Source organism: Lepisosteus oculatus, chromosome 15, assembly GCF_040954835.1.
Source record: "Lepisosteus oculatus isolate fLepOcu1 chromosome 15, fLepOcu1.hap2, whole genome shotgun sequence".
In the NCBI taxonomy this organism is placed as follows: domain Eukaryota; kingdom Metazoa; phylum Chordata; class Actinopteri; order Semionotiformes; family Lepisosteidae; genus Lepisosteus; species Lepisosteus oculatus.
Genome location: NC_090710.1, coordinates 7246061 through 7263508, shown reverse-complemented (window position 1 = coordinate 7263508; position 17448 = coordinate 7246061). Strand labels below are relative to the sequence as shown.

The following is a 17448-nucleotide window of genomic DNA, read 5'->3' as shown; positions in this document are numbered from 1 at the left end:
AAAAACATCTCCAGCTTCACCAGCATAACACATATTTGGGCCTATAGACCTAGGTAGGAAAAAATAGTCCATTTCTTGTTTGGTTGCTGAAGTAACATGATCCAAAGATCTCATCCAGAACTTTTATTGAAAGAGGAAATTTGATCAAAATGTCATTTTGTTGTCATTTTGTGTTCTTTCTTTCCTGATACTTCTCGCCCCATATGTTTTCTAAGCTCAGTCACTGCTCAGAATTAGGTGACAGGTAGAGAACTTTGTGCATTACCTGCGATTGGTAGGGATATTTACATTTGAAATTAACAAAGCTCAGGGATAATGGGTTTAATACTAAAAAGGCACCACTTTAGGGAGGTACAGTTCAGGTCAGCACTGCAGGATGTTCTGAAGAGCGCTCAGTCATGAAAAGTATAAAGCCTGTGTAAAACCAAAAGAGAAACAGTTATCAAAATCCTTGTTTTAAGTATAGTTTATTGTACAAAAGAATTGAGGGACCATGACAGCACACAACATTTTACAAACAGAAAAAACAAAAATCTCCATTGCAGACTAATTTTAATCTGTCTTTGGAATTTTTTCTTTAGTTATGAAAAAAACATATATAAGTTATTTTCTGCCATTTTCATAAAAAAGTCATTTATAAGATGATAAAGTACAGTAAATGCTTTAAACAAAAAAGTTGTCACAGAAATTATCATATTGCATGACTAGTACTTTAAAGAAAGTTAAAAAAAATGGTTTGAAAAAATAAAGACTGCAAATACAACCTTTTGGCCACACAATCTTAGTATAACAGCTGTCTCATACAAACTAAACTTAAAAATATAAATGTATATGACATTGTGGTGTAGTAGTTTACTACTCTTAATAACTTTTGCTATTATAATATTTCAGTGGGGATACATCAATAATCCAGTTACTGTATTCCAAGACACAGCAAAACCTTGCCAAAAACCTTAAATCTAAAATTATAAAAGTAATCTCAACAAAAAACAGCAATATTTTTGAGACAAGGCTAACTTTTTTCTAAAATAGGCTAATATTATACAAAAATGCATACATTTCTAGAAACAATTCTTATAACAAACAATTACTAGATGGCAATTATTAGATTACTAAATTGTAAACTAATGTGGAACTCTCTTAAACTTAATTCATTCCTCAGCTAAAAGAAAACAGCTCTTAAACTATCTGTCCGTCATACAAAATCCATCCTTTATGAGAAAGCCACTCATTCCAGCCATATTCCTGGATTCTATCCCGGAAGCACAGGACACAAGGCAGGATTACATCCTGGACATGAAGCCAGTCAATTCATCGCAGTGCAAACACACACGGGCTATTTAGATACCAGCATGGGTGGAAACCAATGTACCAGCAAAACCTCATACAAAAGTGGGGAGAACATGCAAACCCCTCACAGAACGCAACCCTGTTCAGAATCAAAACCAGCAGCCAAGGGCTTTCCTTTTGCCATACCTCTCAGATTTTTAGGATTATAATCCAATAATATCATTTCAAAATGATATTTGGACATATTTACAATAAATAAGAAAGAAAAGAAAATGCCTTCAAGCTACCCAACTTATCTGGTTATCAAAAATAAATTTTGTAGTGCACCTGTAATGAACAATGATGAAGGCAAGGTTTCATCAATGTCTAAACTAAGGCATTTTAGAAAAGACTATATACAGTATATCACTAGGAATGAAATATAGGACCATCCAGGCAAATTCCTGTTCAAGTTTTTAATACAACCACCCTTAATTATCTAATTACTAATTTACCTGTTATACAAAAAAAATAAAAAACTATGCTCCTCACAAACTTTTCCTAATATGGCAAATACGATCCAAATTCATTTATTTCTCCTGTTAAAGGATGTGGCAAAACCACAGCCTATAAGGCATTCTATAGTAAAAAAGGAAACAGGCCAGCGAAGAAATCTACAACTGAAAAAGCTGTAATTGTTATGAGAAAGTAGTTTCTTTGGGTAACAAACTAACACTTAATGTTAAAATTGTAACTAGCACCTGATGTTTATTTTTTTTTCACATTAACTGTACTGTCACTACAGATCTAAAAATTATACCTGAGCCATTTCAATTTCGTAAGTACAGCTGTTTTAAGTATTCAGTATATGTGTTCTGTAGTAGAGTGCTTTTATTGTCAAAAGATATGTACTGTTTTTGCAATACAAAGCACAAGAACCTCTTGGCTGTGGTGTTGCCATGTGCATAAAAAGGCTTTGAAAATAATGTAAAACAATTCTACTCGTAAAACCTATCAAGTCAAAGCATTTTTTTCTTTCTACGTATTATCTGTTAGCTCTTAGACAAGACTAGTCTTCTGTTTCAGTCACAATTACAGTTCCTTTCCCAGACCTACTCTACCAGCTACACCTGGCAGCTTGCTTGTTCTGAACCAGGCAAGGCCACAAGGTGGTAAAGACTCACCCTGGCTAACAGCCTTAAGAGGTCACCACCTCTCTTCTGGAGGCACTTATTAGGATTATGCTATCCCTGAAAACAAGCACCTGCTTTTGTATTCAGCATGATGTGATTCTTGGTTAGACAAAATCATTTAATTTGATTAAGTATGCAAAGAAAAACATAATGCCCTTAAAACACTTCTGTTTAGGTAACATAGAGTATCACCAATAACCAGCTGATTACAACATGGCAGTCTATGTCCTGAAGCTTAGCTGTTTCAGTTCTGAAGTGGTAATACATCTACTAAATTATGTAATAAATGCAGCATTTTCTAATTGTAAAAAAAATATGTAGTCATGAAATATTACCATGATTTTAAAAACAACTGTATTGAGTCAGCTCAATACATAGTGTATGTACATTAAGTCAGTTATAAATAATTTTCGGCAAAGTTGTATGTGCATTAACATACAAACAATGACATATTGTGAAACAGGCATATATTTGGTATATGAAATATTTAGTTATTTTCGTATTATGGTCCAATGAAAATCTTAGGATAAATTCACTTCTCCTTATTTTGTCACAATTAAATTTTAGTGTCAGTTCTATACATTTGCAAATAATTTTCAAACACTTGCAATTTCACAATTAAAAAAAACATAAAGAAAGAATATTGTTTTGATTGAGATGAGCCCTATCTACATCAAACACCTAGTGCTGTGATACATTAACACCTAATATTGCACTAAAATAAAAACATTTTGTAATAAAAAATAAAATAAATATTCCATTATGAATAAGGCACAATCTAAGCCTATATATACCATATTTGCATTAATCATGAAACATGCAGTTTGTATTTATTGCACATTTTGCAATTATTTTTATTTTTAACAATTCAATGTTCTTTAGATCTGTTTTAATGGACTTCAAAGTCCAAAGTATAAAATAATTTCTTCAAGACAAATGAATATCTATGTTCTACCTGACACTGCAATTTTCTATCGAAGGCACTATGTATATGATGTATTTTAAATTATAACTATAGTTTGTTTTCCAAAACTAACTAAACATTTTTTCCCAACTAATGGATTCTTTCATATGGCATAAATAAGAGCACTTCTGTACATTGTTACAGTTCACACTAAAACAAGATTACAGATTACCCATTAGGCAGGGGACTGTGGTCGAATTTACACTTATAATCAAGAAACATTCTTGACCTTATGTGCTTTAAGTTTTTTAAATCAAAGTCCCTAAGTAATGCAGTGTTTAAACTGGAGTGCTTCAGAATTGTCTTATTTCTTCACAAACAATTCATATTGAGAATTTGTAGACAGAATTGCAAAATTGCTACAATGATGTTATAGTGCTGTTTCAAAGATTATGAAACTGGTGTCGGTCATATTGTTATCCATCTGTCCATTTGGTACTGGCGGTGAGCGGCTTCTTTTCATGTATGTCTGAAAAGAAATTAAGTGTTATTCAACATGTATCAAAACAAACAACATGAGAAAGACTTAAGAACTATCAAAATGTATCCTGTTGTTTTGCTTTAATGACAGGTCAATCTCAAAGCACAAACTACTGAAACAAAACACAAAATATTCCATCCACACAATCTATTATCAGAAAGACACTTATTAAGGATAAGGAAATCAGGAGCATCCTCTGGAACGGTAGGGTGCAAGATAGGACTTCAAGGCACTCAGGGACAGTTCAGAGACACCAGTTAACATAGCTAGCATGTCTGTGGAAAGTGGGTGGAAATGGGACCACGTAGCTTCTGGAAGAACATTGACACTCCACACAGAACACACCCAAGGGCAGAATAAACCAGGACCCAAGACCTGTGAGTCAGCAGTAATAATTGGCAGACCACCAGGTTATCCAAAATTAAATAAATTACCACAAAAATGAGAAAATAATTGATTTAAATGTGTATTTTGCTAGACACATCATAAAGAGGAACAGCTTAATCAAAAAATGAAACTGGAGAAACAAGAAAAAACTCATGTAAACATGGGGATATCATGGAAATGCCACAAAGAAGGTGCCCCAATTCAGAATTTAACCCAAGAATGGACCCAAAAACCCAAGGACCCAAGAAATGTTAAATGTGAGCACTAACTTCCATGCCATGATATCGCCTTTCTATTTTCTTTCTGTAATTGCTTCCCTATTATAAAGGGTGGAATCAATGTGAAAAGTAACATTGATGAAAAAAAAAGAAAAAGAAGAAAAAAACAATATCAGAAAAGTTTTCCCTTGTAAGAAAGAAAATCAAATATGTGAGAAATTGAAGAAAAACACATAACCACAACAGCAGATATACTCCTAACACAGGGTTTCTCATTCAGTTCACACAAAAGAGCTGGAGCCTCATATCAGATTATTCAATGTATTTAAACCTTGACTGACAACTATAGAAACTTCACACTCCATTTATGAAAAGTCTCAGTATTTAATAAGTGGTGCTAGACGGTTATGGGAGTTATAGTAATCTGATCTGAGGAGAGCACCCTACAATAAAGAAAGGAGACGCAAGGACTCTAACAATGTCTCAACCAAGCAACTACTGTGTGGTGTAAGGTGATACTAAATAATAGGACACTATGCTGAGTATTTGACCAATTTCTGCCTGTACTAGAAGAGATACAGCTTTTCTGATAAACGTGTAAGAGGGACAGAAAGGAAATGAAATGATGGCCAGTTTTTCTTATTTCACAAAGGCCAATTTTTAAGTTGCTATATCATATCTGTGGCTCCTGACAGATGCACATAAAAATTGAATTTAGAGATGAATACCACAGTGTTATCTGAAATGTGCTTGAAAAAAAGTACACTACAAATGAATTTTTAAGGAGAAGGTGAGAACCATTACAGTAATCCACAAAGGAACTTCATCCCAAATCCAGACAAACTTGATACAGAAGATTTCTTCATAGAAGAAATGCAATGAATAAAGCCAACCCACCAAAGCCTGTTCCTTGATTTACTTTAAAATTACATTTCTGCCTTTAGATAAGATAGAATGCTTCAGAGTTTGTACAAGTGTTTGTTGTAAAAAAACTGGTGACTTCTCAATGGTGGGCATACAATACTATTTTGAAAGTTCTGAAAAGAGCTTGTTTTATTCTTAACAGTGTTATTGGTCTTCTACATTTCTACATAGTCCCAAAATTAAAAAGATCATGCTAAATATTTACTATCCAAAAAATAATATTCATGAAATACTTTGAGACAGACATTTTAGGTGTCCATCAAGCAGGTTTCTTGCCTTTTCAGACAACCATCATTCATAATTTCATCTCACACGTTCACTTCAGTTTATTAGGTCATTCAAACTGGCTATATGTATCCCTTACCAGTGGCAGACAATCCCCCAAGTTGAAGAAGGGTATTTTGGCTTCATAATACTTTAAATATTATATTAAATATGATATGGTGCAACTTTCTCAATAAGCAAGGTGTCGAAAGTTGAAGTGAGAATGCTGTGTAATGAAAAGTGAGTTGTTAAGGCAGGCTTAATTACAGCCTGGGTGAGGAGTTACCTGCTTAGCCGTCTCAAACAGAGCTGCAGCCTCAGCCTTGCCTGTCTGCTGCACCATTTTACAGAATATGCTGTCATTATTTTGCAGAAGAACATAGGGCTCATCATATTCATTTATTCTTCCTGCATCCAGAACCTGTAATCAAGACAAGCACGTATAAACAATGCTGGAGTACACAAAAGTTTTGTTGCCCTCACCTATTTACCTTCATTACTGTAACAGGTATTTCAGATGTCTGTGGGGTTAGCTGGAAGAAAAGGCAAAAAAAGTGTATGGTACTGCATTTCTTTCCATGCTTTAACCTTCCATTTAATGAGTCACATGTTAACATATAGCAGAGCTATTTACCCAACGCAATAATAAACATACTAGCTGAAATGCAATATGAAAGTGTAAGCTAACAATCTTACACACCATAATACAATAAGCGCCTGTAAATACAGGGATTAAGCTTCATTAACTCACAGGTATTCAAGAGGTGCTATGACCCTCTTTTGAGCACCACAGAGGTGGTAGTCAGAAGCATCAATTGCACCTTTTACAAGCTAACAAAATAACATATCATTTCTCCATCAGCACGAGTAGCTCTGCTGTAGATGGCAGCTCAGGAGCATAAAGAAGACATGACTTCTTTTTCACTTTGCTGTTCGATATAGAGCAGTGAAGACAGCACCCACAAACATCTACGCATTCTAGGATACACAGATTTTAATATCATGGCCGTTCGGAATCCTACTGCTCAATACACCAAACAGACTAACTTGCTTTTTGTAAAATATACTTCATTGTCCACCAGATACTTGAAGATGCTCAGATTTGACATTAAAAACAAGCCGGGAGTAATGTGAAAATATTCGTACATAAGAAATTGAGAAAGGAAGACCTTTAAAGACCATGCATAATTCACATGAGATTATCTTGTTGAATATAAGACCATGCCAGAATATCAGGCATCTAAAACCAGCTGTACTACATAAGGTAAACATATTCAAAGAATAAACATGATAAAGATACACTGGTATTTATCAACATTACATTGCACCTGATATATAATAAAATCCTAAGTTTTGTATCAGGGCCTGTTCTGTCTTTCAATATATCTGTTCTTCATCTTGGTATTATTTAGGAAATGTGACCGTGTTAAACTCATTGGCTGATCAATGTGTCAAGAACTAGCCAACATGATGTACAGGTCAAGTCTGTTCTCAGATAGCATGGCAGCTTTCTTGGAAACCAATTTCAGTAGACATTATCCTTTGACAATATCAAAATTGCAGATAGCTTTAAGTGTTTAATAAAATGGAAACAGTAGTTGATTGTAAGATTATTAACATCAATAAAAACAGACAATCTAAGGGCAGCACTGATCTTAAGCTATCTATTAATCACCTCACATTTATAATAATTACATTTACAAATGTGAGAAAATTCTAGATCTATATTAATCAAACACCATTCTCAACAGAATGCAATCTGGGGGCATTTTACACCAGCCAGGGTGAGTAATAGTAACGTCTGCAAGCCATTAGGGTTTTGTGTTTGCCATGCTCTGTGTGAAACGTATATTAGTATCAGTCCAGTTCCTAGTGGACACAAACAAATGCCACCACAAATGGTACTAATTGGCACCTCTGCAGGCAGCCTCTTAGAAAGGCCAAAGATCAGGTGGGCATGATGAATGAATTAGCCTTTGCACTGAAGTGTTGTCCCTCTAGTACAGAGAAGTGACATAATGTGAAGAAAACAGGCCTGCTGTCACCTTCACTTTGTATTCAGCAACGTCAAGAAAACTAAAATTATCCAGAACTCATTCTGTGCTCTTAGCTATAGATGAGTTGGGGTTTGAAATGGTGACTTTTTAATAGTGACCTTGGTCTAAGCATTAATTATGGGGCCTTCTTTTAGGAGGGGATGAAGATCTACACAGCACATTCTTGGCTAAAACAAAATATACGCGAGAAAATCAGTGGTCTGTTCATCAGTGACACAGCTCAGTACAGGTCTCACCATGTTTTGCTCACTCATTAAAATACTCAAGCCGTTACATCATAGAAAGCAGTCTGAAAAATATAAGCAAGCTGCACAGGCAGGTAGGTCTGTGTGGCTTATGGTTAGGTTACATTTAACTTGATGTCAACGTTTTGTGTTGGTTGTGATCATTAAAGGATAAGGAGCAGCGGAGCGAATGAAAGGATCGTGTGCTAAACTATTGTTAAATGCATTTCAGCAGTTACACTTGTATATGTTGGGATACAAGCAGGGTCCTTCATTAAAGACAGATTAAAAGTACCTTTTTTGAAATATTTAGCTCAGAAATACTGTACACTAGCTGGAGATATGATTGGAGATGTTAATATTTCTAGTGTCTGAACTCTCCAAACTTCATCACTTTCAATTTTAACTACAGAATGTTGGTTTTAATTTGAAGCAAAGATTTTAAGTATTTTATGAGAAAAAGGAATGTTTCAGAATGGTTTAAACATTGGAAACAGTTAAGAAGAATTTCACAGCAGCATCTTAATCCCATTTAGTTTGCATTTTTATGGCAGATCCATAGTTTCCATTTTGACCTTAACTTGTTTTTAAGGGTACATACTGTATGGAAAAATAATTCCTTGTTAGGATTTAAAAACAAGATATTTAATTGGTATTACCACACCATAAAAAGCAAAGAAGGACAAGTGACACAATGATTGCCTCTAAAATGACTGTTGAGGCAGAACATTGTTTTACATTAAAATACCTTACTTATTTACACATCTATAGTATGTTTCCACACTTTCTTTGACCCACACAGGAAAAACCTACATTCCCTAAGTATGACCCCTTCACTCATAAAACAACACACTACGTATTAAAGGTCAGCAATTTATAGGGAACCTATATTAACAGAAAACCCGAAGATCTCAAAATAGTTACTTAAAAATAAAAAAAAACTGCATGCTTGAGTAGAAAATATTTGAAAAGCCTATTTTACACTATAAGCATGTTAACTCTAATCCAGCCAATAATGCCACTTAAAGGGTACGTAATAACACTTAAAATGTTACTTGTAATTATACAGTGAACATAACATCGAAAGCATTAAACTAAGGATTAGGCTTCAGGTTAAGTGTATCTAGGACTTCATAAATCAATAAGGTATTAAGTGGCAAATCCCAAAACTGACTATGTGGTTATTTATTTAGACATTAGGATGGTTAATAGTAAGTACACGTACAGTATATGCCTGTAAATTCAATCTTAAGTTTTTCTGAAGACAAACCTCCATGTTTTCTACTAAATTCAGCATGTACCGATTCTAACACTATTTGAAAGGAAATAAGGTCTTAGCTCTTCTTTTTCTTCCATTGCTTTGTCCTACCCAAAAGAGGTCACTGTTTGAAGCAGAATTATTCAGGACAGGGTGGGTTACATAAGGAGGGTGCCCTACTCTAGCTTCTCCAGGTTAGGGGACAGTTTAGAGTTGCCAATGACTAGCATCTCTGGACTGTGGGAGGCAATCAGAGGCAATCTCTCTTCCAACTACAATGAACATGAGATACCCAATTTAAAAACAGTAAGCAGCAGAACAGTATAGTGTAGTCTAGTAGTAGACCCTAAATGGCATATTATTAATTCAAAACAGAAAACTGTAGATAAGCTACATATTTGATATGCACTCAAACATTAAAGTTAACGTTAAAACGTTAAAGAAAAACATTTTAAAACTTATTTTAAAACAAAAGGGTACAGAGAAACATTAACATAAACAGTGAAGACAGAATCTGCTCTACCCAATCTTTTCTTTAAACTAGACAATTACTTGTTTCTGTAGATACCTGCCAATAAAACACATGGGATGACTTTATTGAGCACTAAAGGTGAACATTGTATTATAGGAATTTCTCTGTATTGCACAACTGGATGGTATAAAGACATATACATGTCATCATTGCTACTGCTATTCACCAAAGATGCACGTGTGTAGAAAGGTTCTCCACACACATGCTCCTATAATAAAGCAATAAGAAAGTAATCTATGATAAAGCACATACACTGCACTCTGAAGTAGACTCATACTCCTATCTAAAATACACAAAGCCTATGAGATGATGCAAGCATACCAATGGCTAAAAGAAAGTTCAATATATTTCTTACCAGTATTCGGTCGCTGTCGATGATAGTATTAAGTCTGTGTGCAATTGTGAGTACTGTGCATTCCTTAAATTTTTCTCTGATTGTCTTCTGAATTAACTCGTCAGTTCTGTAACACCAAGGAAAACAGGTCACTTAAATGGCAACTGCAGAATCTAGGAAGGTACTGTTTAAATTTTAAAATAAAAACAATTGGCATACCATTGTAAAAGCACTTTAAAATGAACCATTAGTTTAATGCTTATTTTTGTCTGTGATCATACATTTAATATTTTATCCAGGAAAATCCGCCAAAACGGGAATAAGAGGTAATTGCATTAAACATCCCTTCTGGAGACTGAACAATACTTGTGAATGTTCCAGATTCATTTGACCATGATTAGCTAGATGGTTTAGAATGGTACGAAAATGTGAATTAAACATCATCTTATGGGCTGCTATACAAATTAACACATTCCCTGATTTGCTTCTACAAGTTATTTGTTCTGTTTTTCCCCCAATGTTATAGGTCTTCTCTTCAAGGCTCAAAGATGGCCTGTCATACAGTACTTCACAAAAGACTGGAAACTTCAAGTATAGAGAAGTTGGAGGACAGAACAATATTGCTCATTCTTCACTCTAATTAATAACTGTGTAACTTAGTGTATGTTTTGATTCTTCAATTACTTTAGGATACATGCTTCTTAAATTTTGGTTTCTCTGGATACATTGTTTTTCTTTTAATTGCTAAAAAAGTTTAAAAGTCCAATCTTGCCAAAATGTAAACAGCAATTCAACTATGTACCCCAAACCACATATTAAGAAATTCTAACTTAATAGATTTTCCAGTATAAGCAAGAAAAACAAGACAATGAAACAATCCCCTCAACAATGTCTGTGATTCATTTCTAGAGGAGACTGTTCATCTGTTAATCAAAAGATACTGAACCTATCTAGGTGCAACAATGTCCACATGAGCATTGAGCTGATGTGCACACATTGAAGCAACTACACAGCTGATGAAAAAAAAGCAGGTGTGTTGTTTAGTGAAACACACCTGTAATTTATAAATAGGGGCAAAACAGTGTAGGTTTCCATGTAAGGGTGACTGATATATGCACATGGAATTAGCCATGCCTCTTTTGTTAATAAGGAGATTTCAAAAAAGCTTCCTAGCTAGATGCAGAACACAGAGAGGAAAGAATCCATCAAACTGGTTGATCCTGTGTCATTGGAGCTAGGTATCGCTTTGCAGACTGCATCAGTTGGGTGAAAAGGAAAGACTGAGGGCTCTGTGGTTAGAATTCTCTCAGAGGTTTGTGGATCGGTGTGCAAATTGTCATGTGGGATTCATAGTTGCATGAAAATAGGTTGAGGGACGCTCTACTGAAGAAGATCACAGGGACTGGGCAGGAGGAGAAAAGGAATTCTCCATTTGTTAGGCCCAATCACAGGAGAAGGGGAAAAATAAGAGCAGAGAGAAATGAGAAAACGAGGTACTGGCAGCAACCCTAAGAGAGCTAACAAATATGGGGGTAACAGTGGGCTAACAGTGGCAAACTAATGGTGACACAAGTGCTGGACAAATGACAAATGAAAGGGCAGTTGGTAACAATCTGCCTATTGAATGTCATAAGTACAAGTTAGGAGGTTAGTGTGTATCACAAATGGAAACGTCTTACAACATGAATTAAAACGATCATTAACGGTGCTCTTCCAGACTTCTAAACAGTACTCTGAAGTCAGCATACAGACAGACTAGGACATTTATTGTGATGGAAGGGTAGACAGTGAAGTTTTTCAAGAAGAAAAAAAAAAAATTTTCAGTATCTGGAAACAATGCAATACCTTGGATCCACATTTGCAGTGGCTTCGTCAATGATCAGTATACGGTTTTTCCTAAGGACTGCCCTGGCCAAGCAAACCAGCTGCCTCTGGCCAACGCTAAAATTGGAACCTGATTCTGCCAATTCAGTCTCCAGCTTGTTTGGCAGTTCTTCCACCACCCCCTTCAGCTGCACCTGGACAGGAAATAATATTACAGTTCATCCTGAGATATCTGGATGTCATCTGACTGGATGTCATGTAGCATATGTTTTCATTTCTGCACACCACACACTGAAGGATCGACCAAAATCAATGAAAGTTAGAACAAAAACACTGTCACCACCTTGTACAACACTGCAATGACCTACTGTTAATGCAGAAAATCCTGAACCAAGGCTAAACATTAGCTCAATTAAATGACTATCACTATATCGGGAAAAATGCTCAGTGCAAAGTCTGGCCATTTTATACAGGAATATCACTGTATAAAAAGTCACTCTAATAGAATGAAATACACTAAATCCATGTTTATTTAACTAAAGACAAGGACCAACACTAGCTTTTGATATTTCATCATCATTAACCTTGTACTGAAACAAGCACAAATGAGAAACCAAAACCTGGAATCTCATTTACTGAGGGGCACTCTTCATTATCAGATCATAGCTGGCCATACTATCTACTGAACACTTTCAATACATCTTTCACAAGAAAGTTCAAGTAGGTAGCTGCGTCAGCATGCGTTCAAAAGAGCAAGTAAATGTTTATTCCATGCTGGAAAGAGAAGAAAAGAAACACAACATTTCAGCTGTAGAGCCTTCTTTGGGATCCACAGATTGCATAGCCTTCTTCCACAGCATGGCTGTGTTATCAGAATTTTTCCTGCAATTTTGAGAGAACAGACAGTGTGCAAAGAAAGATCACTATGTCAACTTCAGCTAGAGAACAGATCAGTCAAAGAAAAGACTGCATTTTTAAGTACCTCTTCGAGTGCATTCCACAGGTCCTCATCAGTGTGTTGGTTAAATGGATCAAGGTTCTTCCTCATGCTGCCAGTGAACAACACTGGGTCCTAGTAACAAGACACAACCATTAAGGGGGTGTAAGATCATAACAAGCAAAGCACAGTTTGTAATCACATGGAGAGGTTTCAGTAGTGAGATAAAAGTGGAAGCCCTTTATGAAACAAAGGTTTCATTATAAACCAATAACATACTCATAACCTACTTTAATAAAGTGTTGAAATGTATGTTTTATCAGGAGGAAAACAAAACTAATGACTGGACCATGCTTAGTTTCAGAATGTTTCTCAAATCTTAGCAACCCTGTCAATAAAAGTATATTGCACAGAGCTGATCACTATCACCACTCTAACTAGCACTACTATCACTCATCACAAGAGATTACCACGATTGGGAAATTCACAGTAAATCAAATTCATGTTGGACAAAGTTATTACTTTAGGAATACCTGTCCTATACATTGCACTATTTATTATTTATGGTTTAACAAGTTCAAGTTGTCTTAAATCCAAAGCTTTTCCTGGATAACTTGCAGGCAGAGTATTGTTTTAACCCAGGAGCTTTAATTTTAAGAATGTTAAGATATAATGCATATTTTAAGATAAAGAGCTGCAGCCTGGCCTTGACATCAGGTTTTCAAAAATATTTTGGCTGCCTTTCAAACAAGCCAACCCTCAGCATACTGATAACAAAAACATCTGCTAAAACATCAAAGTTTAGAACTTGTCCTGCTTTATGTTTTGGAGGAGGTACAGTATCTCAGTTATACCCCACAGATTGATGGATGTCTTCTTCTAAACCCTCCTCTCATTGGCAGCTGTAGTGTGAGTGAAGAGGTAATGACAAGCATGCTATTTGATGTTTTCTGTTTTCATTTCTGTTCATTGTAAGTACTGTACATCCATCAATTTTCTAACTGCTTCTTCCAATTCAGGGAGCAAGGTACACCCTGCACAGTCCACCAGTCCACCACAGGGCAGACAGACCCAAACAGACAACTATACACACAAACACCATGGCTAGTTTACCCAGAAGCCAATTAACTTACCTGAATGTTTCTGGACTGTGGAAGGAAACCAGACTACCCAGACGAAACCCATGGGAACACAGGGAAAGCATACAGACTCCAAGCAGATAGCACATTAGGTCCAGAATTAAAGCCAGGGCCCTAGCGCTTTGAAGCACCACTGCGTCACCATGCCACCCTTGTAAGTATGAGTTAATAACAATTTTCCAAAGGAAAATATTCCAGTCTCATCATGTAATCTTTATACAGAGAAGTTTAATAATACATCACTGGTTTTGTGTGCAGGGTAAGTTGTGTACAATCGCATCCTTTACATAAAATTAGTGTATGTGCATGCAATTAATTTAAGGCCATTTGCAAAACTAGTGACAAAACAACTGCTGTTAAAAAGTGACATACCGTGGACCACCCCAAAATCACAAGGAGAACACCGCTGTAGTAGTAATATCATGTGACAGTTTTTAGGACCAACAAAGACCAAGTTTTATTATTGTCATTGTCACTACTGCTTTATTGTCAGAATGAATGTGTAATCCTTCTCCCTTCATTTAAAAAACAACTTTAGGAAGAGAGTTTTAGCTTTGGTGGAAACTTCAAGTTCAGATTTGTCTCAAAACCTAAAGCAATTTGTGATAGACCTGACAAACCTTGTTAGGAAACAACTGGGACAATTTAACAGTACATTTATTTTAGATATTGCACACTGTCAGCATTTTGTCATTTTGGAGAATATGCTAAATTTGATGCATGAAACTAATTTGGGTGACAGAACATTGTTTCCATAATCCTACCAGACACTTGAATGAGAAGTCTCAGACATTACTGGCTCAATTCCAGGACACGTCAGCAGCTGACCAGTTTCCCCAAAAGCCAGGACACAGTTGGATAAGAGTGTCTAAGGAAGGGTTGAGATTAGCTAGCCAGGCATTTCAATACTTTCCCTGCAAACAGCAACTCCGTTTCTCCAGTCAAATCAGAGATCAAACATTAGCACAGTCTCTCATGTATGGGAAAAACATGAAAAATTCTACCATAGAAACTTGAATATTTAGTTCACACATAGTTTTCTATAGATACTGTGAACAAAATTCTATTATATGACTGAATATTATATCATAATGATGCTTTATTTATTTGACATATTGAAATACCAGTGAAAGAAACTTCTGACTGGTTTGTACAATACTGTAGTGTGCAACGTTTTAACATCACAAACCTGTCACCTGCAAACATTAGGTGCTCTACCTCAAGAAGCAGACAGGCAGGCTTAGGTCCGACTCCAGCTGAAAAGAAACCCACCCCATTTAAGAAAAGATAATATCAGTAATGGCTTACATTGGTCAGTCTCACATACCTGTGAGAGGGTACCCACCCAGGAAAAGATTATGTTCAGCCTCCCTACTTGTACAAGGTTGTTTTTGCACAAATAAAAGAAGGCATCATAATTCTGGTAACTGATTTTTCAGTTGGATGAAGGTTCAAGAACAGAACGATTTACACTTTCATTGATGAAGTGTAAATAAAAAATTATTATAGCACAATCTAAACATGTGCTTTATATTTTACTTTAAAGTGAGAGCAACTGTTCTAACAAGAAAAGTGGCTTCAGTAAATGTAGTCAACGTGGTTAAAAAAACACTGAGTGCAAATGAGACTCCCAGAGCTCGTATATTTTAAATGTACAGAACGTGACTCAAGTTCATATAAAGGAAACATTCAGCAACTTTCTACACAGCAGCAACAAAAGAATGTGCATATAATTAATGTTATAAGAGTATGACAGCTGGCTTTTCACCGTGTTGTTTCCTTATTATTTGACCGTGTTATTTCCTTATTGTATCACCATTCCTACACAGAAAGCAAACACTATCTGTATCTTGTAGTTCAGGTGGGTAGCTGCGTCAGCATGCGTAGGCTGCAAAGGAACAAGTAATAGGTTTATTCCATGCTGAAAAAAAGAAGAAAGAGAACACAACGTTTCGGCCGTGGAGCCTTCTTCAGGTGTGTCAGGTGTTGACACACCTGAAGAAGGCTCCACGGCCGAAACGTTGTGTTCTCTTTCTTCTTTTTTTCAGCATGGAATAAACCTATTACTTGTTCCTTTACTATCTGTATCTTGCTACCTTGACTAACAGTGACAATCAGTGTTCATAATCACCATTTGAAAAAAACACTACTGAGTGTATCGGCAACTTGGAGTACACAGAAAAAAGCTTCAGAACACCACCAGTGTGGCAAGATCTAGAGTTTAGTCCAGAAAGTGTGATAAACTATATTTATTTGATAAAAAGACACATGAGAGAACCAATCAGTACAGTCTTGTGGTGTTGCTGCACGCATGGAGAGGACGCATAAATTGAAAAAAAGAGGAGGTTTTTGGAAAGCAGATGTTTTAATACTTCATGTGCTCTTTCAAATTACTTTCATTACACACAAGAGTCTACACACAAAATCTGCACTGGGAGGCATTAAAAGCACAGCAAATGAGCACTGGATCCAAAAACATTTGTTGCATTTGAAATGCTTTTCAGTAGGTTATCCTTATTCAACTTTGAACAACCATTGCATACCTGACCATAGCTAGTGCTCTTCCTTCTAGTTCATAGCACATTTTACTTTATTGTTCAAATAAGATATATACATTTAGTCTCAGTATATACTGAAACTGAATGAAAAAAATATGCCAGTTTTGCTAGTGCAATAAGATAGTGCACAAGCTTTTCTACCCATGTCAAAAATGCTCGTATTCAAATTGGTATGATGTTCGCAGTTAAATAACTCATAAAACTTTAGACAAAATAAAATGGTACAAAGTAGTTACTACTATGTTCGGGTATCTCTAGATACACCACTTTGCAGCTACCCTGGAAGTGAGATATTTTGAAAAACATTTAATAATACATTTTCATTAATACTTTCCAACAAGCCACATCTCTGTTATCCATCACCCAATATAAAAATAAACTAATGGATCTACTTAGATTCTGTGCTATAAAAGAGAAACTCTGTAGAGTATGAGACAAGGCTTTTAGGCTTTTTGGTACTGTGTAGAGTAGTGGCAGAGGAGGGTGACGACTACACTAACACTTTGATTAATTAAACCAATCTTTTCTGTGTTCCTGACATATACCTTCTAATGGTTTCTCTTCTATTACTCTTTTGTCTTGCCTGACCAGTGGGCTAAAGATTTGCTTACATATGTCACAGAATCAAGATACCTGCACAATGAAAACACTGGATGCAGAGGAAGCATTTTTAGAGCCTTTATAACTACAAATAATCACAAACACAATCCTTAAGGTAATCTCCTTATGTCTTGCAGTTAAATAATTGCCTCGCTTTTTAGTCACTACATAATACACTACATAATAAGTATTAGCTTTTACAATTTATTTTTTATTAATTTCCAAATTCCCATTTGTTCCAAATTCTCTAAACACATCTACCATGTCAACACGGAAGCTCAAGAC

At 35.7% G+C, this 17448-nt stretch overlaps 1 protein-coding gene across 1 annotated transcript in view; it reads right to left on the bottom strand.

Moving 5' to 3' along the window:
* Window positions 1–448: 448 nt before the first annotated feature.
* The window catches only part of abcc4 (ATP binding cassette subfamily C member 4 (PEL blood group)), an 85019-nt gene continuing 68019 nt past the window's right edge, over window positions 449–17448 (bottom strand). Inside the window, exons 27-31 of the mRNA XM_006639003.3 lie at window positions 12912–13001; window positions 11951–12123; window positions 10127–10232; window positions 5987–6121; window positions 449–3895 (exon numbers count right to left, since the gene is read on the bottom strand). Of these exons, the coding sequence (XP_006639066.2) occupies window positions 3797–3895; window positions 5987–6121; window positions 10127–10232; window positions 11951–12123; window positions 12912–13001 (603 nt within the window). The 3' untranslated portion in view covers window positions 449–3796. The remainder of the gene's footprint in view (window positions 3896–5986; window positions 6122–10126; window positions 10233–11950; window positions 12124–12911; window positions 13002–17448) is intronic.